The following is a 25,272-nucleotide window of genomic DNA, read 5'->3' as shown; positions in this document are numbered from 1 at the left end:
CCCCCACCCCACTGCTCTTACCTGCACAGGCCGCTCCAGGTTATGCACCCAGAAATACCTGTATAGATTAGTGCTGTAGTTAGGAGAACATTTCCTTCACCCTTCAGAGTTTCAGACCTCGAAAAGAAAGAACAATGCACAAAGGAGTAGCAAGGGTGCTAAGGGCCCATATGCATACAAAGAAGATGCACCCTTTACACCACGGCTGAGTAAAAAAAACAACCAAACTTCGAAAGCAGTGGGCACACACACTCCAAGGCCATGGTACCTGATGCAACAAATATAGCTACGTCCCTGATAAAGCACTAATAGCATTGTTTCCGAAAAGTGAAAAAGCGTAATTTGCTGTTTGCATGCACAATCGCCTCACCCCATACCTGGCTGACATCATGCTGACAATCACCCATGGAAGCACAATTTGCAGTGTCATCTTAAGGATTTAAGGGGACATGGGCAAGACATATTTTGCGGGCCCATGTATAGAACACATCTTGAATTGTAGTACCTATTTTCTGCTAATTCAAGCCTGCATGTTTCTAAGCAATAATAAATTATATTTTAAAGTTTATCAGGGTCACAAAAAAATCGATAAAATTACACGAGGTAGATGTAGGCAGAACGGAGGAGAGGTTTAGATAGAGAAGTATAATAGACAGAAGTCAAAGAGAGAAAGTTCCCTTGCCCCGCGAGCTCCTTGGATGGTGGGGGCCCTTGGCAATAGCCCACTTTGGCCATGCCTTAAAACGTCTCTGACAATAGGTGCTCCAGTAATGATCCTATTTGGGATTTGCATTTGTCCCAGAATGAGATATCTACTATCGACCGTAAGACAGGGTGCACTTCGTCAGGTATTTGGCGAAGAGCCCCGAGGCCTTTGCCTCTCTGGTCATGCCATCATAGACTTCATCTTTGCCAACCGCAGATGTCAGGGAGAGTGGATATTTGGCTGGCTGTGTGGTCCTCCATCATAACTCACAATGCTATCTTAAAAGGCAGCTTTGCATGCACAAAATCAATCAAAGGCAGCATGTGGTAGTGTTTGGTTTCTAATAGGTTTCGTTGTAAAGTGAAAGTGCAGTGTCTCCTCGAGCAATACTTTAAGAGGGTTCATGGACTCGAAGCTTTAACTTGATCAATAGAACAGGACAGGGTAGTAAATCACCAGAGGAAGATGGACACGTTAGTAATGAAGAAACTGAACTGAATCCACACTCCATACTCACATCCTGCGGAGTTTTTTGTAGGGCGAGAAGGCACCAGGCGGCACAGACTTAATCCCATTGAGCTCCAGACGGCTGCACAAAAGAACATTAATATGAGAAAATTAGGAATCATTGAAAAAAGGAACATCAACACTTCAAGAATAGGTAAAAAAAATATATTCAGGTTATCGTGCGCGGGCGGAAAGCACCCTTCAAAGAGAAACACAGTAAGCAAAAACGATTTGTCATGCAGAGAAAACATGTATTTTCGAGAAATAGTCAGCAGAGGGCGCTCCTACACAAGTCAAGGGTTTAGGTAGCTCTAGTTGGTTCTTTCAGTTTGCATCATATTTTACTTTTAAAACAATAAAACTTCCTCCAAATTTAAACGAACATAAAAAATATAGGATTGGTCTTTTGAGCTCCCACTTTGTAGTAAAGTAGTTTCGAATGCAAGCAGTCCAGAACCGGAGGCCCTCATCTCAAGGTCGGAGGAATGGTGTGGTGTAACCATTGTCCAGAGGTGGGGTATCAAAATACCTCTTATTCTGGGTTTTAAATTTGAAAACCAGGCATAGCGCACACAATCTGTTTCTACATACTAAATTCCACGTGTACTGCCCCCCCCCCCCCAAATAGTTGTAGTTGTCATTTGACCTGCCTAACATAACAAAGGAAAACGAGGAAGTGAAAGTTATCACACAACTGGAACTTCCAATAAATTGCATAACACTGACCTCTATTAGAAGTTATGTCAAAGCCCAAAGAGTTGATTGCCATATTTACATTAATTTGTGAGTAATTCCATCTTTCAGAACCAACATTTTCCTCACGTTCAATCCAGAGGTATCACACATTTCACGCCCCCAGTTTCTATCTAATTTTTTTGGGGGGTCGGGGTTCCTTACATAATCCGAGGCTGCCCCAATCTCAAACTTGCATGAGGCTCCATATAGGTCGACCACTGCGCTACAGCACACGGCTCATCGTAGCCCGCACCACCTAGCTTGCTGCAAAACCCTGCCAGGCTCGCCCACTTCAGCTCTCCTTACCTTGGTGGCAAGTTAAGGGACCACATGGAACTCCTAAATCCCCTACCGGCTACCCTTCGAATCTTCCTGTCAACATGACAACACTGGTGCTCCACTGCATTTCATACTAGTTATGAAAAGGTCATTTGACAAAAAATCACTTTCGAAGGGCATGTTATTGCTGTTGGAGATCTGGGTTTCCTCTGGATTGTAAAGACCTGGTTTACCAAAGACTGTGGCACAACCATCCATATTGCCTTTCATGTATTTTCAACACACTTAAGGAGCTCCAACGAGGGGGGTAGTGCCATTGTGGAATCCTGGGAGAAATGGCGCGCAAGCTAATGAGCACATTGCCAACTGTCTACGTTTGACGAATGTTTGACTACAAGGCTCTCCTCGTCCATTCCTCCATGAAGAAACCTTGTCCTAAAATTTGGGACAATATCATAGATTTGACCAGCATTTAGGAACTGGTACAGTATGATTATGTGCACACTGAGTAAGTGTTGACACTGTCAATAGGGAATTCAAAAAGGGACATACAGGATCCTAGCCCTGAAGAAAGTCCCGGTCCTTTCTGTCGGCCCCTGTTGGGCTGAAACATGTCGACCTAAATAAGACTCAGGCACCCTAATGGTGCCTCAAGGGTCCCATGCTTGCTTTTAATCACCCCTACAACACCCATTAATAAACAGATGAATCCAAACGGCAGGTGCACTGGGTTTTTAATCTTTAGGATCCCCCATCCCTTAGAAACATCCCTGAATATTCCCTCTGATCATAACGAGGGCCGCCCGCCACTAGAGTATTCTCTGGTGAGCGCGGCATGGTCAATGATGAAGTATGACACCCAGGGGGTGTGTGAGGCTATCCCGTCCTTTTTTGGAAAATCCTTCTCCAGGGTCCTTCTTTCAACTATTGGAGCACAAGTCATCCTGATAATAAATGAAATGGTGGATGTCTGGTTTTCATAGTTTGATAGCCTGAGCTGGGGTACGTTTGCTTTTTTGTGATTGTGTGGTCCTCTTGAGAGACCAGTTGGTGTAATGTTATCCAATTAGGTCCAGTAGTCAGGTCACTGCTTCAGTTGCATGGATCACAACCACAGTCTCATTTCGGAATACTATATCACACTGCTTATCTCTCTCTTTGCATTTGAGTTATGTCTTTGCTATTCCTCGAATTGCCGCCCAGAGCGTACCAGCACTCTGAACCATCCCTATGCTGTTATTCGCCAATCTCCTCTGACAAATGCTCCACAAGCCCCTCATCTGCAAGGAACCTGGCGTTAAGGTGCTACATGGGTCGCCTATGTCATTTTGGGGTCCCAAGCTGAAGAAGCAATGGGGAGTGATCTGAAGTACACCAGGGGAGTGCAGATGCTCCCACTGTGACAGATACGTCTACAGCTGGGAGAAATATATAGTTGATACAGCACATAATTTTATTAGAAGCCGAAGAGTGGGTATTTGCTCGTTCATGTGGGTTCCAGACCATCAAGGCACTGCAGAGTCCGAGGGAGTCTGTCCAGGAGTTGAGGGACTGGGAAAGGGCCTGACGTGAGACAGGGCAAGAAACTTCCAAGACTGTGTCAGCCACAACGTTGAAGTCTCCACCAAGGAGCAGTACACCATATGGCAGGTTTGTGATCAGTTGTGTTAGGTCACAGAGGGTCTGTCTCTGCAGCTGAGGAGGGTGTAAACACTATAGATTGTAAGGCTTCCCTTCCAGGGTTCCAGTCATGCCCACACATCTATCATACAATGGATCATGTAAGACCTGGGTGACCACCAGGGGAAAGGGCTTATGAAGAAGGATTGCTGGCCCTCTGGTAACGCCGTAATGGTAGACCAGGCTGTAGCCAAATCGACATACGGAGGAACAGTGGGCGCCCATGAGATGGGTCTCCTGCAGCAGTGCCACAGTGGGTTGGTGGCAGCGAAGGAACTTAAGGACTACAGTACATTTGATACGGTTCAATAGACCATATGTTCCATGAGATAAGGCTGAGCTCCATAGCGAAAACGGTCAGTGATATTGGGATTCACAAGGCAGCAACACCACAGGCAGAGCATTGGGGAAGACTAGGCATCAATCATAGCACGCATTCCAAACAAAAACAACAAACGCATGACCCATGTCAACATTTCCCAATCTCCCCCACCCCACACCTCAACACCTGAAGCATCTTTCATCCAACAATATTCTGCAACAAAAACAGAAACCATAATGGAGCTATTGAGGTGGCGCTCCTCTTGTATAGGATCTGGATTTTAAGGTCTCATCATGGAGTGGGTGGGTGCTCTGGGTCTGGGGCTGTTACTTTGTGGCATTTGGAGCTGTTCAGAATCACACTGGCCCCACCGGAGGATCCTCATCATTGGAAGCAACACCACCATCGATCTCTAGAATGTCTGCGGGCAGCAAGGGAGTAAAGGAGTTCTTGGCTTCTTTCTGGGACCCAACAAGGTCAGTCTCTAAGGGAGCGAGGGGTTGTCCTTACTCAATCTTGGACTCGAGGGCCTTCCTGGACGCCTGGATGGCCTGAAGGACCAGGTGTGCATCTGGGAGAGCAGAGTGTGTCTGGAGGATCTCCACCCATGAGTCTCTTGGTGGATTCAGTGGCGCTTGTGGTAAGTTTGTCTATTTTGGACTCAGATCGTGGCACTTGAAGTTTATCTTTACCCATCGCTGCGTCTCATTAAAGCAGCCAGGTTGCCCCGTAGTCTTCAGTTGTTGTATCGCAGACCGTTACACCAGCAGGAATGCGAGGAGAAAGATGGGACCCTCACCAACCCCGGCATAAAGGATGGGATGCCCAGGGCGATAGACTCTCCTCCGCCAGTCCCACTTACCACAGGATATCTGGGGGCAGCACGAGAAGCCGGAGAAGGGTGTGACAGACAACAACAGAAAACGGATGCATAGTACCTCCAAGTCTCCAGATCACACACCCCTTCAGATCTCCTCCACCCTTGACTGTAGGTGGCTCTATTGCTGTAGTTAGGAAATCAGTCCAGCCACCACAGGTGGACTGTCCGTCAGGTGTAGATGGACCCCCAACCACTGTATGGAGTTGAATCAGGTGTTTAGAACCTTACTAGAGAGGCAGGGAGGGCACCCCACTTGAAATCAGGGCACAGGCCTGATGTCAGGCACAATGAAAACACCCGGCAGCCCCCTTCCTCCAGGCGAGTGTTTTCCTCTAAACGTAGATGCCGTCCAGGCCTCACAGCCTCGAATAAATATAAGCGGTCCATGCGGGGATGGAGGGGAAAAAGCATCGCTGCCATCACAGGTTTCAGCTCCCAAGACTTGCCCGGTGCAGCTCCACCAAGACCAGGAAGGCAACCAGGGCCTGGGACAAGGGGAGGCCACCCCGGCATACGTGGCAAGTGCCCCAGCAGGGTGGAAGTCAGGAGCACCTACCAGGGGGGCCACATGCTGCAAGCAAAGGGGCAGACCTAGTATTATAGCTCTCTGCTTCAACAGCACTCCAAGGTCTGATGTAACAGAAAGGAGGAGGGCGGGATTGCACCGTCACGGTCTCCATCTGCCGCCCGGGCAACTCCTCTCTCTGTGTTTCTCCCCTGCATGATGCAGCTCCAGTTTGGCACAACAGGTCAGTGGTCGGATCTCATTCAGGTAGGTTGACAGTCCATCACAACAATGTCCCCCTCCGATGCCACACGTCAGCCGCCCCTCCGGATTTCCTTTGGCCTCGGGCCCTAAAAACGGACAAACCAGGTTCAGTTGCTACAGCTGTGGGCCATTTTGCTTACAAGAGGAGAGGAAAGGCTGCTGCAAATATTGCCCCCTCAGTGAACCCTCAGGTGATTTTTAATCATGGGACAGCTGTCCTGAACGACAACAAGAGTATTCAGGGTGTCAGGTGTTGGTTAGGGGGACCCAGGGTGCAGGATTAGGCAGGATGGAGGAGGAGGTCCCTGGAGTGACCTCAGGATGCGCCACCATTTTGGCTGCTTCGGTCATGCCCCCATGTCAGTATTAATCTACCTGCTTTCTTTCTGGAGAGTGAGAATCAACTACATGGGTAAAAATGATGTGGTGGATGTCCTAGTTGACATATTTGAGATAATGGGGAGTTAGCGTCTTGTTAACTCCATCCTCTCACCCGATATAAGGTTGAGGTCTTCCATTTCCATGTGGTGGATGAGTAAGGCAATCCAAAATAAATTGCTTATTTTTTCTGTATATGGGTACAAAGATACGGCTAGTGGCCTTTCTTGCTCTTCCAAAGTGAGAGGTCATCTTCGACATGTACCAATCTGCATTGGTTCAGATCTAGGATCAAGTGATTCAGGAGATCTTTGATGTACAGTTTCAAGTACAATTTGTAGGTTGTCCAAATCTGCAGTTAGTACTTCTCTTATTCTTTCTTTCTTGTAAGCACTCTTCAATTTGCACTACCAACTCGATTGATTCAATACATGCACATGGAGTTGCTACACTTGTTAACTCATCTTTGAGGTCATCTCCAAGGCTGTGTATAAAAGGAACTGTTTAAGGTTGATCATGACTATCTGATGTTGCTATCAAATGTTTACTCATACAGTACAGAGAGTTATCGCTTCAGAGCCTTGTCTAAGGTTGAGCCTTGTCTAAGGTTGAGGAGTTCACTTTCAGAAGCATATATCAAGAATGTTTATATTTGCTATTACTATTCTAGTAAATAATGCATCTCCTGTAAGATTTCCATATACATAATCAATCTTTAAACTAACAATGTTACTGGCATAAATTTAAATTTGGCTAATTTTCAGGTCTCCATTGAACTTTTCTGGGGTTGGTAACTGAATAGTGGTTCACACTCTGGTAAATGAAGAAGATGCGGTGAGAACTGATACTTCTTGCAATGTTTTACTTACAACTTTGTTACCCAATTTTAAAGACTCCACTTGTTGCTGGAGTCTGCATAATTCAATGTTGATCGCAGCAGGGTCCAATCTTCTTACGCAAAAGGAGAAGTCGATGTATGGAATGCTGAATAATGCAAACATTCACCTTCAGTCACAAAGATCTGGGTTTAAGCCATTGTTATTTTGCTCAACATGCCACCCCAGTTTAGACCCAGCCATTTGCCATATGAGGGGTGATATACCCCGGCACCAGTCCCAGGATGCTTGTTTCCGGTCCAGGGAGGACCCGACTTGGCAGTTCAGGCTGGACTGTTCCCATGAGGAGCAGGATGAAGACTGATTTGCATATGGCTGGGTCCAAACTGGGCTGGCCTACTGAGCAAATAAACGATGAATTTAACCCATTTCTCTTTACTGGGGGAGAATATTTGATTCATTCAGCATCCTGTCCATCACTTTTTGCCCTATGTGGGATGGGTATGCCCATACATGTGTCCCTTGCTTGCTGTGTCACTGGATTCAAGCTAGTCTGGCTGATGATGGGTGTTACCCCAATCCGGTCCCAGGATGCTTGTTTCCGGTCAGGGAAGATCTGTCCTGGCAGTTCAGGCTGGACTGTTCCTACGAGGAACAGGGTAAAGACTGATTTGCATATGGCTGGGTCTGAACTGGGGTGGCAAAGTGAGCTAAAGAACGATGATGGATTCAACCCAGATCTAATAGTGACTGGGGGTGAATGTCTGAAAAGTTTCAACACTCCGTCCATCATCTTATTGTGTTTGCTCCAATCTTCTTACTCCTGAGTGTGGCTTTGCAATTTGTCAAGAAGTAGGACAAATGCAAGTGGCAAAACTTTTCTTAAACTACTGCTATATTTGTGATAGATACTGTAGATAAGGCCAGATTCAATAGCTCAAGGACGCCTTCGAGTATTTTGCAAATACTGGATGAATAAGGAGTTAAATTAGATGATCCAGACAAGCTTGACATCTTGAAAGGATGATAGAAGTCAAGGACAAAGAAGAATTAAACCTCTAAAAAACATCTGCAAGTGGAATAAGCTATTACATGAATGACAGGGTAGGAAAAACACAGGAGATGAAAAAAAGAAACAAAAATTCCAGGTAGCTGTGTTAATTTACTTATGATTAATAAGTGTGCAAGCGCAGCACGAAATTGTGCAGTGCTGTACTAACACCCGCACAACCTTCAGTAAATCTAGGCCCCACTGTCAAACAACATCGTAGAAGTATTGTCTTAGAGTAAACATAGCCGGTTGTTACTGCAGGATGATTTGTCGCTCATACTAGATGTCCATACACTAGCTGGGACGGGAAAGGAGTGGTTGTGAGACGGTGATCTCTTTGCCTTCAGAACTGAGTAATAGTCATAGAAGGATTGGTGTGCGCGTTCAGGGCCCCCAAACAACCAATTGTGTGCCCTGAGAAAGTAATGCAGCGGGTGCCGGGGCACTATGGCGCGGCTGGCTCTCAGGGAGCTTATGTCCGCTTTAGTACCAATCTTCAAATATCCCTGTAGAACCTGGAGCAGGATCAAGGTCTTGTTATTCGCCAAAACAGCTTTTCAAACCACTCTGTTTCTGGCAGCAATTAGCAAAGACAAAAGGAAAGCTATTCTGTCGGAGAAGGACCTCACAACTCTCCACCCAAGACTGAAGTTCCCTGTGAATGGTGCAGACAGGGGCTTAGCGCGTGAGTCGCCCACAAAACCTTCATCGCTTGCCTGGAACTTAAAGCACGTTTAGCCTCTGGTGAACATTCAGCGCAATCTTTCTATGCGACCTTTCTCGGTGTAATTGGATTTCCTTAAGGGGATTATCGGTATTTACATTTTTTAACACAGCAAATACAGAGATAAGTCACTGCACACTAATTTGAGGCTTAGGCCATGAAATCGGCGAGAAGTAATGGCTGAGAGTGCGTTTTGCGCGATCAGCTCCATGTAGAAGCTGACTGCAGGTTCTTCCACAATACAGTGATTGATAGCGAGATGCGAAAGGCAGTGTGAATTCTGCACAATATGCATCACTGTGAAAATTTTAGGCGCCCAAAAAACCCCCAATGCATATGCCTTATGTGGGGATCCAGAAATTCGGTAATCTTAATTCTCTAAACGTTCAGTGTATATGCTAAACAAATCTGCATTAGTATTCATGTGCAAGGAAAAATGATGTGCTGCTTAATTATATTTTACAAGCAATCATTATGTATAGAGCTTTGGCAGGTTATGGATATTTTGAGTCATGCAAATGAAGCCACTTTGAATTAAAGTGGATTGTGAAGAGAGCGAAACAGATGGGCAGAAGAGAGGGAGGCGAAGAGACGCGAAGGGGTTCAGAACAAAATATGCACGTGTCTGTAAGCGAAGGCTTCCTTACTCATGCCCAGAAAGCCACACGGCACTCCAGAAAGTAAAGGTCCTAGCAAAGGCTGGCAGCACTCTATGGTTCACAAACAGTGCACTTTTTCTCTCTTAGCTTGTCATTGGGGTACTTGGTTGCAGTTTTCTAACTGCTTTTGATCTTGCTAGACCTATTAAGAAAGTTATTGACAATACAACTAGGGTGACCAGGCTTCCTAGATATGCCATAGCAGTCCGGTTTTTCACAGACTATCCTTGTTTTCAGAGAGAATCTACTGAACACAGATGGGGCAGGTTTTCATTTATTTCAACCTTTGGCATAAAGCAATTTAGTTAACACAGCTGATACTGTGTGCAATAGCTGCATTTAATTCTTCCTAGTGTCTTGTCTTCTGGACTTTTAACATTGATGAGCGCTGTCAGTTGTTATTCTGTTCCCCTTGACTGATGCAAAATTGTACTCCTGCTTCTATGTTTGTGGAATGCCCTAGTTTTTGATTTTTAAAAGCTGGTCACCTTACAACACAACATTCCATCATGCCATATTATTAGTCGGTGACTAAAGAATCCTGGCGATGAAATAGGTGTTCCTTTAATAATTTCTTTCAGAAAGAAGCTGTGACCAACAACCAGAAGCAAAACCCCGAGTATTGCCCATTGGTCTTATGCATTCAATGGAACCGCTAGTACACCTTTAGGTAGATGCATTTTGACTACTGTTAACACTATACTTGTAGCATGGTCGACATTCATACTTATGTCTGGATTTGGTCTGGCATACATTGCCATTGATAGGAACCTAACACAAAGTATACTCACTCAATCACAGGCCGGCCATTGCTTGGCTGAGTTAAAAGTCATCAATCCTGGTATGACATCCATGTCATTGATTGGTCTCCTCACTCATCCACACTCTACACATGCTTATGACGCACCCTAGAGTGGAATTAATCATGTTATCCCCAAGAAAAGCAAAAGGGCGTTGGGCCCCGTCATGCATAAGCAACACAATAAAAAGCTGAAAAACAAAGGGGCTTATTTACAAGCCCCTTGCGCCACCCGTATTTCACTTTTTCCCATGTTAAAATTGACGCACCGGCAGCGCAAGGGGCTTGCAAATAAGCCCCAATGAGTGACTGAAAGGCGTAGTAGGTTGAGCAAGAGTAATGATGAGCGTAATGGTGGGATGAAATGAGAAAGCAAAAGGTATGTAAGGGATGACAGGGAAGTGTGGAGTTGAGAAAGAGAAAATAAGAGTTCGGAGAATAGCAACAAGTGGATAAAGAAAGATTGTGGAGAAGAACGAAATGATTTACTGAAAACAGAACGTGAGACAGGGAGGGTGAATAAGACAGGGAGGGCAGCAGGGGAGACAGGACATGGCGGGCAGGCACGTTATACTAAGGCCGGGCGGGGGAGACTGCTGATGGCTATTCATAAGGAAGCACGCTCGCCAGGGCCAGGACACCATCAATAACATTTAGGAGCCTGCCGGCCAAGGTCTAACGAGTCCACTATTGAAAACAAACACTCTGACTCACATGACTGTGTGTTTTGTTCCCGGCGGTTATTGGTTGGGATTGGTCGGGTTGCAGCGCTATTGACCCGGGGTCTGTGTTTCTGTGCTGAGGCCTCCGCGCGCTCCTCGCAGCCCGGCCCTGCCCCGCGCAGCCGTTCAACTGTAACCGCGAGCAGCTGTAATTATGAAAGGAAATGATGTCTGCGCAGCACATGGCGGCTGGGGCGGCCCGCGAGCGCAGCTGCGTTCACGAGGCCAAAGGGTACCTGGGCCCGTCTCGAGCGCACCTGTTGAACAAGAAAGACCCGCAGCAGGAACTTGGAGCGGAGTTATCCAGGAGTCACGGGCTCCCATTAACAGTGCTCCATACAGGATTTACACCTGCCCAGGGAGCAGACCCCGCTGCTATGCGGCTCGGCTGCCTGGCGGTTTCGTTCGCAGTGGCTCCAACTTTTGCAGAGACCCATGACCCATCTGCATGAAGGCCAACAAAAACTCAGCATGTGCCTGAAACATGCCTGGGCCGCGCACTGGCCTCCTAGTAAATGTGGCAGCCATTATTAAGCGTGATGCCGTTAACACCTCGGCTATCCCCGGCTGCGAGGATGTTCTCACCCTTAGCTCCGCTTGAAGGAGGCCTGCGTTCAGAAAGCCTATATCCTTCTTCACCAAAGATTGTTACTGCTTTCAGTCACCGGTGACGCTGCAGCATATGTGTGAATACAAAGACATTCCGCCATGTGCCTGGATGCATAGTGTTGTGTTGCTGCGCGGCGCGGGCCTACTTGCGGTAGCGCGCAATGAATGGAGACCACACATGTAGTTTCGAGGTCGGTGCGCAAGTGCCCAACATGGGCACGCCCCTTTTATTTATACTCCGCGCGTACGCCACCGTCGTGGCGTACGCACGTCACAGGCAACAAAGGCGCTCTAGCGAGAACCGCTAGAGCGCTGACTGCAACATCCCTATCCAACTTTGGCTGAAAAGCTCGGACCAAAAGTTCCTGTTGTCAGTCACTTACTTGACAGGCAAAGTCCTTGAGGCGGCTACTTGGCGGGGGGTTCCGCCGCAGTTCATACCTGGCCGTTGCTCGGGTGTTGGTGACCCCCGGGTCGTCACGGGCAGCTTCCTCAGCTCCAGAGCTAGGCCCGTCCCGGGCTGCCGTCTCTCCCGGCTGGTTGGGCGGCGATGACTGCGGCCCCACGGGGCCCTGTGCGTCCCCATCCTCTTCCTCCGATTCGGGCCAGTGTCTTGTGGCTGTGGGGATGCGTTTGAACCACGAGATGTTTCGGGTGGCTGACTCATTTCCCCGGCGAACTGTGACCATTGTCCCCTGGCGTCGCTCTACTGTCCAACTGCCCGGCTCGTATCGTGGCTTGAATTTACTCCCCGGCCGCCGATCCTTGATAAGGACATTGTCTCCCGGCTCGAGGGCGCGCTCCCGACACCCTCTCGTCCGGCTCACCTGCTGGTTTCGGTGCGCTCGTCTTCGTAGCGCTTGTTCTGCATCAAACGGTGGGGGTGCCCACCCCGGGATCATGGGCAGACCGTCCCGGCGGGCCCCCTTCAGCATGAGGGCCCAGGGAGTTTGTTTGGTTGAGCAGTGGGGCGTACTTCGATATTCTCCGAGGAAACGCTGGATCTCTCGCTCGGGGTCTAGCTGTTCCGTGATGGCAATGCGGAGGATTTTGTTCAGTGTCCTCATGAACCGTTCGACCTCGCCGTTTGCCTGAGGCCACTGTGGAGTGATCCGCCGGTGTCGTATTCCTTGGCGGGCGAGGAACTCTTTAAACTCATGGCCTTGGAATGGTGGCCCGTTGTCGCTTTTTAGTTCCGACGGGCGTCCGAACATGTGGAATATTTTCTCCAACGCTGGTCCTACAAATGTGAACGCAGTGGATGGCAGCGCTTCTACCAATGGATACTTGGAAAAATTGTCCATCACTACCAGCGTGACTCTGCCATCAGGGAGGGTCCCAAAATCAACGCTGACTTTATCCCAGGGGTGTTTTCCGGGTTCCTCAGTTGTGATGGGGGCTGGATGCTCCGGTCCGCTGGTCATTTGGCACGCTGGACAGTTCTTTACGACCTCACCCACCAGGGCATCCACCCCTGGGAACCACACTTTCTCTCTCATCCTGGCTTTCATTCTCTCAGTCCCTTGATGTCCGTTGTGGGCCAGCAGGGTGGCTTGGCGTCGCAGCGTTGTTGGCACGACGATCCTGGCCCCTCGTAGGACTATTCCGTCTCTAGTGATGCTGAGCTCGTTTCGTACTCTCCAGATTTGCTGCAGGTCTGCTCTTTCTTCCGGTGTCCACGCGTTAGCGGACCGTAGGAAGTTAGCCCATGATCCGTGCAGGAGGGCTTCTTTGGTTCGGGCCATCACGGGATCTTGTTCCGCTGCTTGTTTTATCTCTTGTATTGTCAGCACTTGTGGGCACGTTAAGGCCGCGATGAAGTCGAGGTGTGCTTCCGCTTCGTCCTCCTCGGTCGTCCCCTCTGGGATGTGCTCGCGGGGGCCTGGGTGTCTGGACAGGAAATCGTCGGGGTTCTTGGCTCCAGGCCGGTACGTTACGTCCATGTGGTACTGTTGCAGCCCGATGGCCCACCGTTCTATCCGTGGCGGGGGGTGCGGAGCTGTTCCTCTGAACAGGGGTACCAGTGGTTGATGGTCCGTCACGACCGTGAAAGGATGTCCACAGACATACAGGTGGAAGTGTCGACAACCCCATCGTATGGCCAGCGCCTCCCGCTCAATCTGGGAGTATCTCCGTTCGGTCGCTGTGAGGGCCTTGCTTGCGTAGGCCAACGTGGCCCACCGGCCTGGTTCTTGCTCTTGGGTGAGGACCGCACCAAGTCCCACTGGGCTGGCGTCGACTATCAGCTCTGTCTTCTTCTCCGGGTCGAAGTATACTAACGTGGCTTGGTCAAGGAGCGCCGTCTTAACGGACTGAAACGCCGAGTCTTCTTGGGGCCCCCATTGCCACGGGGCGTCTTTTTTCGTGAGTTGTCGAAGCGGCTCTGCAATTGTTGCTAGGTTTGGTATGAACCTTCCACAGTATGTGGCCATCCCTAGAAAACTGCGCACCTCTGCGGCTGACGTGGGTGCAGGAGCGTCCTTGATGGCTTGTGATTTGCGGGGGTCTACTTGGATGCCGTCATTTGTGAATGTGTATCCGAAGAATTCAATCCGCTGTTGGAACAGCTGGCATTTGTCTTTGTGTAGGGTAACTCCGTACTCTCTGAGGCGTGTCAGTGTGGCTCTGACCCGCCGATAGTGTTAATCTACGGTCGTCGAGTGAATCAGGATATCGTCGCTCACATTCATGACCCCAGGCAGGCCTTGCAGGATGTCTCTAATGGTGTTCTGGAATATTTCCGCTGCCGAAGATATTCAGAAGTTGAGTCGCCGGTATCGCCTTAGCCCTAGGTGCGTGCTGAAGGTAGTGATGTACCTACTTTCCTTGGCCAGTGTTAGTTGGTGATAGCCTGCGTTGAGGTCTAATTTGGAGAACCACCTCGCGCCATTCAGATCTGCAATGATGTCATCCATGGTGGGCGTGATGTGCCTCTCCCTCTTGATGGCTTTGTTGGGGAGCCTCATGTCGATGCACACCCGGATCTTGCCTGGTTGGCGTGGTTTTTCCGCGATTACCATCGGGGACACCCACGGAGTGGGTCCGGTGACTGTCTCTATGACCCCTTGTTCTTCGAGTTTCCGGAGCTCTTCTTCTACCAGCGGTCGTAGGCAGAACGGGATTCGCCTGTGCTTCAGGGCTGTGGGCGCAACAGAGCGGTCGATGTGAAGTTTGACCGGCGGGCGTTTGATCTTCCCTAGGCCCGTGAACAGCTCAGGGAACTGGTCCAGAAGGTCGGCCGTTTGCGTGTCCTGAACCTTCCGGAGGAACACCAGGAGCCCCAGGTCTTCCGCGGCGTGCCCACTCAGGAGGGTGTCTACCTCTTGGTTAATGATGTGCACTTCAATGGTGATCTCCGCATCTTCCGTCCCCACCGGCACTGTCATCTTCCCTAGGAGGGGCAGCGGGACATCGCTGCCGTACGCATAAATCCGGGCCTTCGAGGTTCTGAGCTCTGGCTTGGGTCGAAGGCGGTTGTACTGCTGCACCCCCATGACGGTGACAGATGCCCCTGTGTCGATCACGGCGTTGACCTTCGATCCGGCGACCATGATGTCGCACCGGGGCTGGGGACGTCTCGTGCTCTTTAGTGCCCTGGTAAACGAGACTACGTAGGTCTCTTCGTCGTCATCGGACTCCAAGTCATCTTCTCGTAGGGCTTGCGCGTGCCGCTGCCCTGTGTCGGCTTTGGATGAGAGGGACAGCTGGGACAGTTGCCTCACCATGCCTCTTGTGGGCCTTCTCCCTCGAGCCTCCTTCCTCGTGGCGCGCTTTCTGCACACGGAGGAGAAATGGTTCATCGTACCACAGTTCGTGCAGGTTTTTCCCTTTGCTGGGCAGGTTCTTCCCTGGTGGTCTTCATACCCGCAGTAGTCGCACTGTGTCGGGATAGACTGTCTGGCTGCAGGCCTGCGTTTCTTCTCATGTGCCCGCACTGCGTCTGCGCGCTCTGTTTTGATTGTCGCGCTCGGCCCTGGGCCTCGCTTTAGTGCTTGTTCCATCTCTTCTGCCCGTGCGTCGGATAGGTCGTGAGAGCGGGCTAGCACAAGGATGTCGGCCATGGGAATGTTCGGCTGGCGGAGGATGAGGGTCCGCAACTTCTTGCTGCGGATGCCGTAGATGAGCTGGGCTCTAATCTCCTCCTTTGCGCGGTCGCCGACCAGGTGGGTGTCCGCCAGCGCCCTCAGTCGTGCATGGAATGTGTCTACTGACTCCCCCTCCTTTTGCTTGGCCTGGCGCATCTTGAACATCTCGAAATCCGGGTTCGTCTGGGGGTCGAAATATGTGTTGAGGGCCGTCACAGCGGCATCGTAGTCATCCGCGTTACCCGTGTTCGGGAGGTGCTTGAACAACAGGTAGACCTCCTCCCCCGCGTAGTGTAGAAGAAGGGACCTCTTCACTGCGCCATCCGTCTCCCGGGTGCCGATGAAATAGTTGTCCAACCGCCCAACCCACGTGTGCCAGCGTGGTGCGGCGGTCGCCGGGTCAGCCGTCTCGCTAAACGGAGGCAGGACGCCTGTGGGCGGGTGGAACGGGTGAGCAGGGAACGGGGCCTCGTCGTCTGCCATTGCGCAGCAACTGGGGAGTGACCCCGGGTAGGTGGAAGCACAGAGAGCGGCCTATGGCGGCACAGCCAGGGCTCAGAAGCAGGCTCGGTGTAGGGCCAGAAGGCGGGAATCTTCTTCCGCGTGGCCGCGTGGTCTGTGGTTGGTGCACGTGCTCACCTCGTCGGTCAGGCCGGTAGCGCGAGAAGCGCTGGATCAGGGGAGGTTCGAGGGCCTTCGTTGCGCGATCGCGGGTCTGCCGCGAAGCGCTCAGCGGGGCGCCGTTGAGGGTGTGCACGGCGGGTCCGACCGCCTCGTCGCCAATGTTGTGTTGCTGCGCGGCGCGGGCCTACTTGCGGTAGCGCGCAATGAATGGAGACCACACATGTAGTTTCGAGGTCGGTGCGCAAGTGCCCAACATGGGCACGCCCCTTTTATTTATACTCCGCGCGTACGCCACCGTCGTGGCGTACGCACGTCACAGGCAACAAAGGCGCTCTAGCGAGAACCGCTAGAGCGCTGACTGCAACACATAGGACTGGATTTCACGAAATTAGTACAGATGGTTTTCCTCACGAAAATATAACACTAATAAGATATTGATGTAACATTTCAGGCAACCTTCTTAAAACAAGAGCTCTTTACTGCTCTGTGTATTTTAAAAAGCAGACTACTGTACTCACTAGTAGCCAATGCACAAGTCGTAAAAAAAAGTGGGGGACTAACTAAGTTGAGTAGTATACAAGTGACATCATGGCACGTGACATAACAGCGCACTGTGTCACGGCGCGTGACCTTGCACGTGGCATCATAGGAGTGACCTAACTGTTAGTGAGATCACTAAATATGACATCAGACATTAAGACCTCACCCATATATATATCATGAGTACTTTTAAGCACATTACAAGATTTAACAAATGAGATGCTGTATCAGGGTCTGCCAAAAAAGTGGCGCAACCTGATGCAAACAACCTGATGCAAAATCTGGGCCTCAACTAATACTTTAATACTTTAATTTTTTTTAAAACCCTGCTTCAAAGAAATTGGCTACAAAGAGAAGCATAGTAGTAGATCTCTTCTGCTTAATTGGGTGCACAGTCGGCATTTTAAAATATCTTATGGGGTTAAGGCACCTGCTACAGAGATCTTTGTGTGGCCAGTAAATCTCAAGGAATAGTTATAATGGTAGGATAACTCTGGAGGTTAATACTTTTGCTGGAGAGATCTGTGTTTTGTGTGGTCCCAGGGTTGAATTAAAGTAGTATAGAAGGTTAACGCGGCTCCTGCAAAGCACATCATGCAAGTCGTTTACTACTTTTAGAACATAGGTCCTTTTGTTACTTTCAGTTCATAAATTGTAATCCTTCCTATATAGCAGGGTGAGCTATGAAGTACATGTGAATCCTACACTTTGTAACCCTCACCGTCTTATGTAACACATCTTGTACATTGAGTTACACACTTACATGATGTATTGTCAATGTATAATGTGCATGTAACGTAAAGCACCCTGACACCCTTCACTGGGATGAGTAGGGCTATAAAAGAAATAAAATAGTGGTATTTAAATTGTTATTTGTGTAAATACTGGTACAAACTAGCATTTGATATTTTTAAAATGCCCTTAATATACCGGGGCTGAACAAAGTCAAAAGCATGCCTCTTAAGTGCCTGTGAAGTGATAAGCTGTGTGCCTTTGTTAACCCTCCATTGCATTTGCATCTAAGTCTGAGGCGCCAGACCATGTCCAGCCAGGATACTGGATCCAAAGGAGGCCTGATAACTTCTTAACTTTGGCCTTTATCTCTGGCCCAGCTAAAGCCCCCTCCCTGCCTGCACATTGCTGTTGCAAACGGAAAGCAGACAAGGTGGGTGTCTGAAAATTACAACAGAACAAGTTCTGCATATTTCTATGGGGCCCACCATCTTGGCAGGGTGGACGACGTCTATCGTGTGACAATAATGGGTGGACGACCTTTTACCTGCATGTACCCCTGTCTTGTGCCCTGCTTGTAGAACAGGTTTTCCCTAAATACTCATCTTAAGGAAGACCTAAGCAGTAGACAGCGTATGAAAATGTAAAACTAATAAAAAGCTTAATCAAAGAAACTTGAACTTAAAACAAAGAGGGAATTCATGAAGATCATGTGTGAAGAAAGGTACACTGAATGTAGGCGCCTCTAAAATACCTCAACCTACCATCACTAGCACTGTGCCTACTGGTCATAGTCAACCTGTGAAACAATTTCGTATTGCCAAATTGGGTTTTCATCCAATGTGACTCCTTTCAAAGATATTCAACGTACTGGGTACCCTTAGTAAAGGGAGGACTAGAAATGGGGAGGAAGCAGAGTCTCTTGCTAATCCAGTTATTCAACAATTTCAATACCGAAGATGTTATTCTGTCAGTAATGCATGCGCTCTGTGCTCCTGGCAATGATCGGTGCTATGGCCGTGGACAGAAAGCAGGTTGGGATCCTGGCAGTAATGCAGCCTGTGATGCTGGAAATTGTCCAGGCAGTTATCATGGGAAACAGCCATTACAAAGCGGCTGTTTCCCCACATGCCATTACATCGCAAGTGTTACAACGCATGCGATGTAACAACGTGTAGTCATTCCTATGCATTTTTTTTTACATTGCATGTGCTTTTACCACACATGCGGTGTAGAAACAAAATGGCGATCCACCTTGTTGTGAGGAAACAGAGGCTCTTCCGTTTCGTCACAACGACGTGCACTGCCCCTCAGACCCGACGTGCAGCAGGAACCAGGAGGAGAGAGGAACCAGGAGGAGAGAGAGGTAAGGGGGATTGGGCCTGGGGTGAGGGTTACCTTTTTAGGGTAAAAGGGATTCGGGGGTGGGGTGTGTGTAGTGCAGGGTAGTATTTTAGGGCTTAGGGTAGTGTCGGGGGTCGTGCAGGGTAGTGTTTTAGTGTAGGGAGAGGACTGGGGGTCGGGGAGGGTTGTGCAGGGGGTAGTGTTTTAGGGTTGAGGGTAGTGTTGGGGGGTCCTGCAGGGTAGTGTTTTAGTGTAGGAGAGGACTGGGGGTCGGGGGAGGGTCGTGCAGGGAGTAGTGTTTTAGGGTATAGGGTAGTGTCGGGTGGTGCAGGGTAGTGTTTTAGTGTAGGGAGAGGGCTGGGGGTCGGGGGAGGGTTGTGCAGGGAGTAGTGTTTTAGGGTTTAGGGTAGTGTTGGGGGGTCATGCAGGGTAGTGTTTTAGTGTATTGAGAGGACTGGGGGTCGGGGGAGGGTCGTGCAGGAGGTAGTGTTTTAAGGTTTAGGGTAGTGTCTGGGGGTCGTGCAGGGTAGTGTTTAAGTGCAGGGAGAGGACTGGGGGTTGGGGGAGGGTTGTGTGGGGTAGTGTTTTAGTGTAGGGAGAGGACTGGGGTCGGGGGAGTGTTGTGCAGGGGGTAGTGTTTTAGGGTTAAGGGTAGTGTCGGGGGGATCCTGCAGGGTAGTGTTTAAGTGTAGGGAGAGGACTGAGGGTCAGGAGAGGGACGTTCAGGGGGTAGTGTTTTAGGGTTTAGGGTAGTGTTGGGGGGTCGTGCAGGGTTTTTTAAGTGTAGGGAGAGGACTGGGGGTCGGGTTGTGCAGGGTAGTGTTTTAGTCTTGGGAGAGGATTGGGGTTGGGGGAGGGTTGTGCAGGGGGTAGTGTTTTAGTGTTAAGGGTAGTGGCGGGGTCATGCAGGGTAGTGTTTAAGTTTAGGGAGAGGACTGGGGGTCGGGGGAGGGTCGTGCAGGGGGTAGTGTTTTAGGGTTAAGGGTGGTGTCGGGGGGATCCTGCAGGGTAGTGTTTTAGTGTAAGGAAGTCATGCAGGATTAGTGTTTTAGGGTTTAGGGTAGGGTCGGGGGGTCGTGCATGGTAGTGTTTTAGGGTAGAGAGAGGAATGAGGGTTGGGGAGGGTCGTGCAGGGGTACAAAATTAGGGTTTAGGGTAGGGCAGGGTAGTGTAACTTACCTTAGATACTTTTACGAAGAGTATACCTTTACCACGCATGCCTTTCCATTGTAATGGCATGCGTGGGAAAGGCATATTCGTGGTAAAAGTATGCGATGTAATGGTAGGACAATGTAATTGACAAAGCGTAGTAATACCCGCGTTGTAGTGACACGTGTGGTATTAGAACGCATTGTAACGAGTCATATTTGTTATCAGGATAGCAATGCAAGCTGGAGTCCTTGGAATAGTGCTTGTAATGAGCTTGATGGCAATGCAAGCTTACATCCTGCAGCCAGACTGGGACTTGATTGTCTCAGTAACAACAGTTCTGTTCCTCATGATCACGTGAGCGGCAGCTCTCACAGTGTATAGAGCTCTGGCATCCTGGTGACCTAGTATCCATGCACTGATGCTGAGATCTGGAGTCTGACTGCAGTGTGAGGTTTGATTCTGGTAGTAGATCAAGGTAGAACTGGGCAAGAAATGCAAGTTGGTACCCTGGCAGTAATTCGAGTTGCGTGGTGGTGTTCTTGAGACTGTGATCCAGGCAGTACTCCACGCTGGGATCTGATGAGCAATGAAGGTCAGAACCCTGTCAATAAGTTAATTTTGGATCCCGGTAATGTCTTGAGCTGACCTCCTACTGGTAATGTGAGCTCTGACCTGTGTAGTGTTGTGAGTGGGGATTCTGGAAATATTTAAGCTGCGATTTTAGCAGTAATAAAGGGGTTCTGGGGTTCGAGTAGTAGGCAGATCCTCGTAGCTATACTAATTTGCAGCTATTGCCACTGCTGCGCCTGGTATGTTATGTTATGTTATGTTATGCAGATTTGTACAATGACTGTGCTATTGGTCTTGCCTTTTACTGCATTCTACATTGCTCAACGACAGACTTTTAATTACAGTTCATCCCCAGGCGCTCAAATGGATGGGGAAATGAGTGATGTTTAAATTAAATCAATAATTTCAGAACGTATAAAATTCATATTTAAAGTGGCTTCGTTTTTCCATGAGGCTGTGCTTTCCACGTTTGTCTGCAGAAAAGCCAATTTGGTTTCAAATATCCGTAGCTACAACCTTGAAGCGTACTTGATTGGAGGGAGAGGCATCATTAGCACAGGTCACCCCTCAACCGCTCATCCGGAGCGCAAATCCAATATCTCGCCTCGGGAAGGGCCAACTATGGCCAGTGAGCATGGCTCTCTTCAAAGGCTCACACAAGATATGGCTTGCGGCATCAACAATCCTAGTGCGGCAAAGGATGGCTCGACTTGCTGCTTAAATTCGTATCCCATCATGCACTTGTTCTCTCATAATGCCTTCACCTGCGGGCCTGAATCCAACTATGTGCAGGACAAGTTTCACAATAAAACGTTTCCCTCATCATTGACGTCCGGTAGAAACTTGTCATCTGCAATAAAAAGTCTTGTGGCTAACCAGCCACGACCCATTCAGGTAAGAGAGGTGGGGCCGGTTTGGGGGGTGGGGTTTCGACAGATGACCATAAGGGAAAATGAAATAAATAATTAATTTCCCCTCATTGTCATCTATCAAAATCACTAGCCCCCCCCTCCCAACCCGGCCCTACCGCCCCACCGCCCCACATCTCTTACCTGCACGGGCCGCAGCTGTGTAACTCTCCTTGTGATAGGCTACTTTTGTGAAATGAATCTTTCAACACTTAGACACCCATCTTTATTCAGATAGATTGTGTAACTAGGCACATAAGTAATGCACATAAAGTCGGGAAATGCATAAAACAAGTTAAAGACGGCCCTGCCGGGCAAACTGTGCAATGTAATATCATTCTATGCCATCAGCGAGTGAATGAGTTAATGAACTAGTGGATTACTTAGGCACTATTGCACTGAAAGCAGAAACACGATTCAACATGTGCTGTGCAGACCTGGATTCCATCTTTCAAAAGCTGTTGTTATATAGGCAGCACAGCCTTTTAATCCCACTGGAAGGTATTATATATTGAGTTGTTAAAAGGCAGGGGGCCATGGAGTGCAGCTGTGTCTGATCTCTGAGTTTCTAACAAAAAACTGAGTTATTACCATAGAAAATATTCTGAAATGATAGGTCTTTTCTCGAACTCATCAAGTTACTTTCACTATCTAACGTGAGACACTTATTTTCAATGTTAATGTGAATATAGCCATAGAAATCACTGCATACCATCCTACGCTGTATCTTGTTGTTAATTAACCTACATGATTTCGACCCCCTATACTCTCTGTTTTGGAATGTCACTTATTCAGTGGTAACATAGCGCCTGATTCACAAAGGTAACTTAAGCTTTTGGGTAGGTTTACACTTTTGAGTAAGTTTACTACTTTTTGTATTCACAAACTGCAGTTTTGTATTAATTCACTTTTTGAGTAGCTTACACTTTTATAGTAAGTCCAGCGCTACTCATGGCCAACCACTGGTACTGCAACACCCTGCTGTAGACGGTATGGACATAATATAATAATGTAAAATTCTATAAAAGTGTATGTAACTATGAAAATGCAGTTTGTGAACAGCGATTTGCAGTACTACTCAAGTACTCCACAACATACTACAAAGAGCAGTCTGTGAATCAGGCCCATCGTGTTCTGTGTTCCTTCTTTCCTCAATCGCTGGTCATGTTTCGCCAAGGACCAGCGTTTACTTTTTCTATGGCATCCTTGCTGTCTTTTTGTTGATGTAACCTTTTGAGGAGTACTTTTAGATACTAAAGATGGATGGGTAACATTTTTTAAAAGAGGCCTCAGTTTCCACAAAAAGATAAACAAAAGTGTCGAGGTGGATTAGTGGGCACTGAACTAATGATGACACCAGGGCCAGACTGGGAACCAAAAGCAGCTCTGTCCCAAATGCTCATACTAGCCTTGTTCTTGTTCTTCCTCACTCAACAACTCTCTTCCCACCATTCCCTCTCTTTTCTTCTATTCTCTCCCGCCTGAGTTTTCCGTTCCGAAGCCCCATCTGTGTCATCTGTAATAGAGCCAGGGAAATAGGCGGAGGCTTCAGCAGCAGCCAAGGGTTTTCAAAGCCAGCCTCCGCTGACTCCAGCCCACCGAGAGATTGTCCATTGGAATAAAAGGGCAGTTCAGGCCTAGACGGCACTTTGCCTCAGGGAGCTCCTGGTGTGGGACAGTAGAGTCACAACATTCTTAATATTTGTAGAGCAAGCATGATGACATCATGGCCAGGGGCGGCAACTCCGCTAAGGTGAAGGAGCATCGCCCCACTGCACTCAGAGCAGTGAAAAAAGGAAAACAATAATAATAACATTGTTATTATCATTTTATTTTTCATAGCTATAGGGCTAGGCTAGGGGGGGGGTAGGAGTGGTGGACATACTCTAAATCAGCAGGACAGTTTGGCCAGGCCGTCTTGAGCCGGCCAAACAGTCATGCACACTTTGCATGCTCCCCACCAGGCTGTAATGCACAGCCTGGTGAGGAACTTGCACAGGCTCATAGTCCCCGTCTGAGAGCCGAACCACGGCGCTCAGACCAATCACAACGCTGCATTACAGTGTTGTGCTTGGCTTAGGGAAGCCTGTGTGCTTCCTGCTTTCGTTCGGAGACTCATCGGAAGGGAATTGGAGGAGAGATGAGGCCGGCCGAAGAGGTAAGTGTGGTTTTTATAGTTAGTTTTTTTCCACTGCCTTCCCCACCCCGTAACCCCCGTTCCCTGCCAGCCGCCAGTGATCTTGCCTTTGCTACAACTTCTGCTATTCTGTAGCTCCTCCTGCTAAGTAGTGCCTGTTTCTCAACTAATGCAAGACTCTGACAAAGCTGTGGTTAATCAACCATTTTCCGGCCTGATTCCATAAATCCTGGCGCAAACCTAACTCTTCCTCACCCAAAGTTGTACTTGCACACATTTTGCTACTCACATCTCAGTCATCGTTTCGGGGAGGTTGGCAGGGATGGCAGTGAGACCCTTTCCTCTGCAGTCTATGATGCCGTTGCTGCATGTGCACATGGCTGGGCAGGATCCGGTGGAGAGGCTGCAGATCTGAGCGTGAGAAGAATCCACTTGACCTGCAAAAAACAGTAAACCAGCGTGACACTGAGGAAGATGCAACAAATTGAATCACAATGGGCAGACCACTCTCTAACTTCATTAAAAATTCCTTCTTATGCTATTGAGAATCCCCTCTTACTCTATAGAAAGCCCACTCTTGTTAGGTTTATGAGAATGCTAAGAAAGGCAATGACACAGGATAATCGCTAATTGCCTCCGCAAGCATGTAAACATTTACAAGGCTAAATGGAGGCGCTGAAACCACCAACATATTAATGATAGAATACTAAACCATGCATTAAATTAGCCATAAGAAACTGATGTTGCTATTGAACTTACCTGGAAATTGTGAAAGTAAGTCATTCACATTTGCGATTGTTTCTGAATCTAATTTATATCAACCTCTTCACTGAAGGCTCCCTGGAAGTTAGGAGTGGTTGGACTCCTGTTGGCATTATTTGTCCACCCCTCTTTTTCATCCTTTAAATCAGTGCTTCCCATATATTTTTGGATTGCAACCCAAATTTTAGAAGAACAAACGTTTGCAACCCACCTAGCTTTAATGGACATGATGCAGGGGATTTTTTAACATAACTTAAGAATTGTGTGTTAGCGCACTGTCCTTTACATAGCACATTTTCCATTGAGATGGCGATTAAATTTACACAGATATAAAGTTGTACTGATAAAACTATATCACACACAAATGATAATGTGTGGAAATCGGTTTTCAGTAAATATTTATCATTTGTGCATAACCAAGTAAAGTGTCTTGATTTGTTTTGATCCTATTAAAATGTTTGATTCCATTACACTTCAAAATTACAAAAGAAGTGCTAAAAATGTGCTTCATTTTTGCTTTCGTAACTTCGGAAAGATTATCACATAATTCAAATTACTTTTATTTCTCTGACTGGAAAGTGAGAGGAGTTTGTAAACACCAATCCCCATGTTAAAAAAAAATAAGCACTAATTTGCCAGAAGACATAGCTTGACATTTGTCCCCTCTCTTTGAAGTACATAAAATATGCCAAGATAAATACAGAATGTAAAGGCTTTTTTACTGCTTGAACTTTGCGAACAACCAAAAATCAGCTCACAGTT

General features: G+C 48.2%; 1 protein-coding gene across 1 annotated transcript in view; it reads right to left on the bottom strand.

The window, feature by feature from the left end:
• SLIT1 (slit guidance ligand 1) overlaps window positions 1-25,272 on the bottom strand; it is a 789,534-nt gene that overhangs the window by 295,791 nt on the left and 468,471 nt on the right. The window contains exons 9-10 of the mRNA XM_085606416.1: window positions 24,038-24,185; window positions 1,224-1,295 (exon numbers count right to left, since the gene is read on the bottom strand). Coding sequence (XP_085462542.1) covers window positions 1,224-1,295; window positions 24,038-24,185 — 220 coding nt within the window. The remainder of the gene's footprint in view (window positions 1-1,223; window positions 1,296-24,037; window positions 24,186-25,272) is intronic.

This window comes from Triturus cristatus, chromosome 1_2 (assembly GCF_964204655.1).
Source record: "Triturus cristatus chromosome 1_2, aTriCri1.1, whole genome shotgun sequence".
In the NCBI taxonomy this organism is placed as follows: Eukaryota; Metazoa; Chordata; class Amphibia; order Caudata; family Salamandridae; genus Triturus; species Triturus cristatus.
The sequence above is the reverse complement of the archived record's forward strand: the minus strand, read 5'-3'. Positions and strand labels throughout refer to the sequence as shown.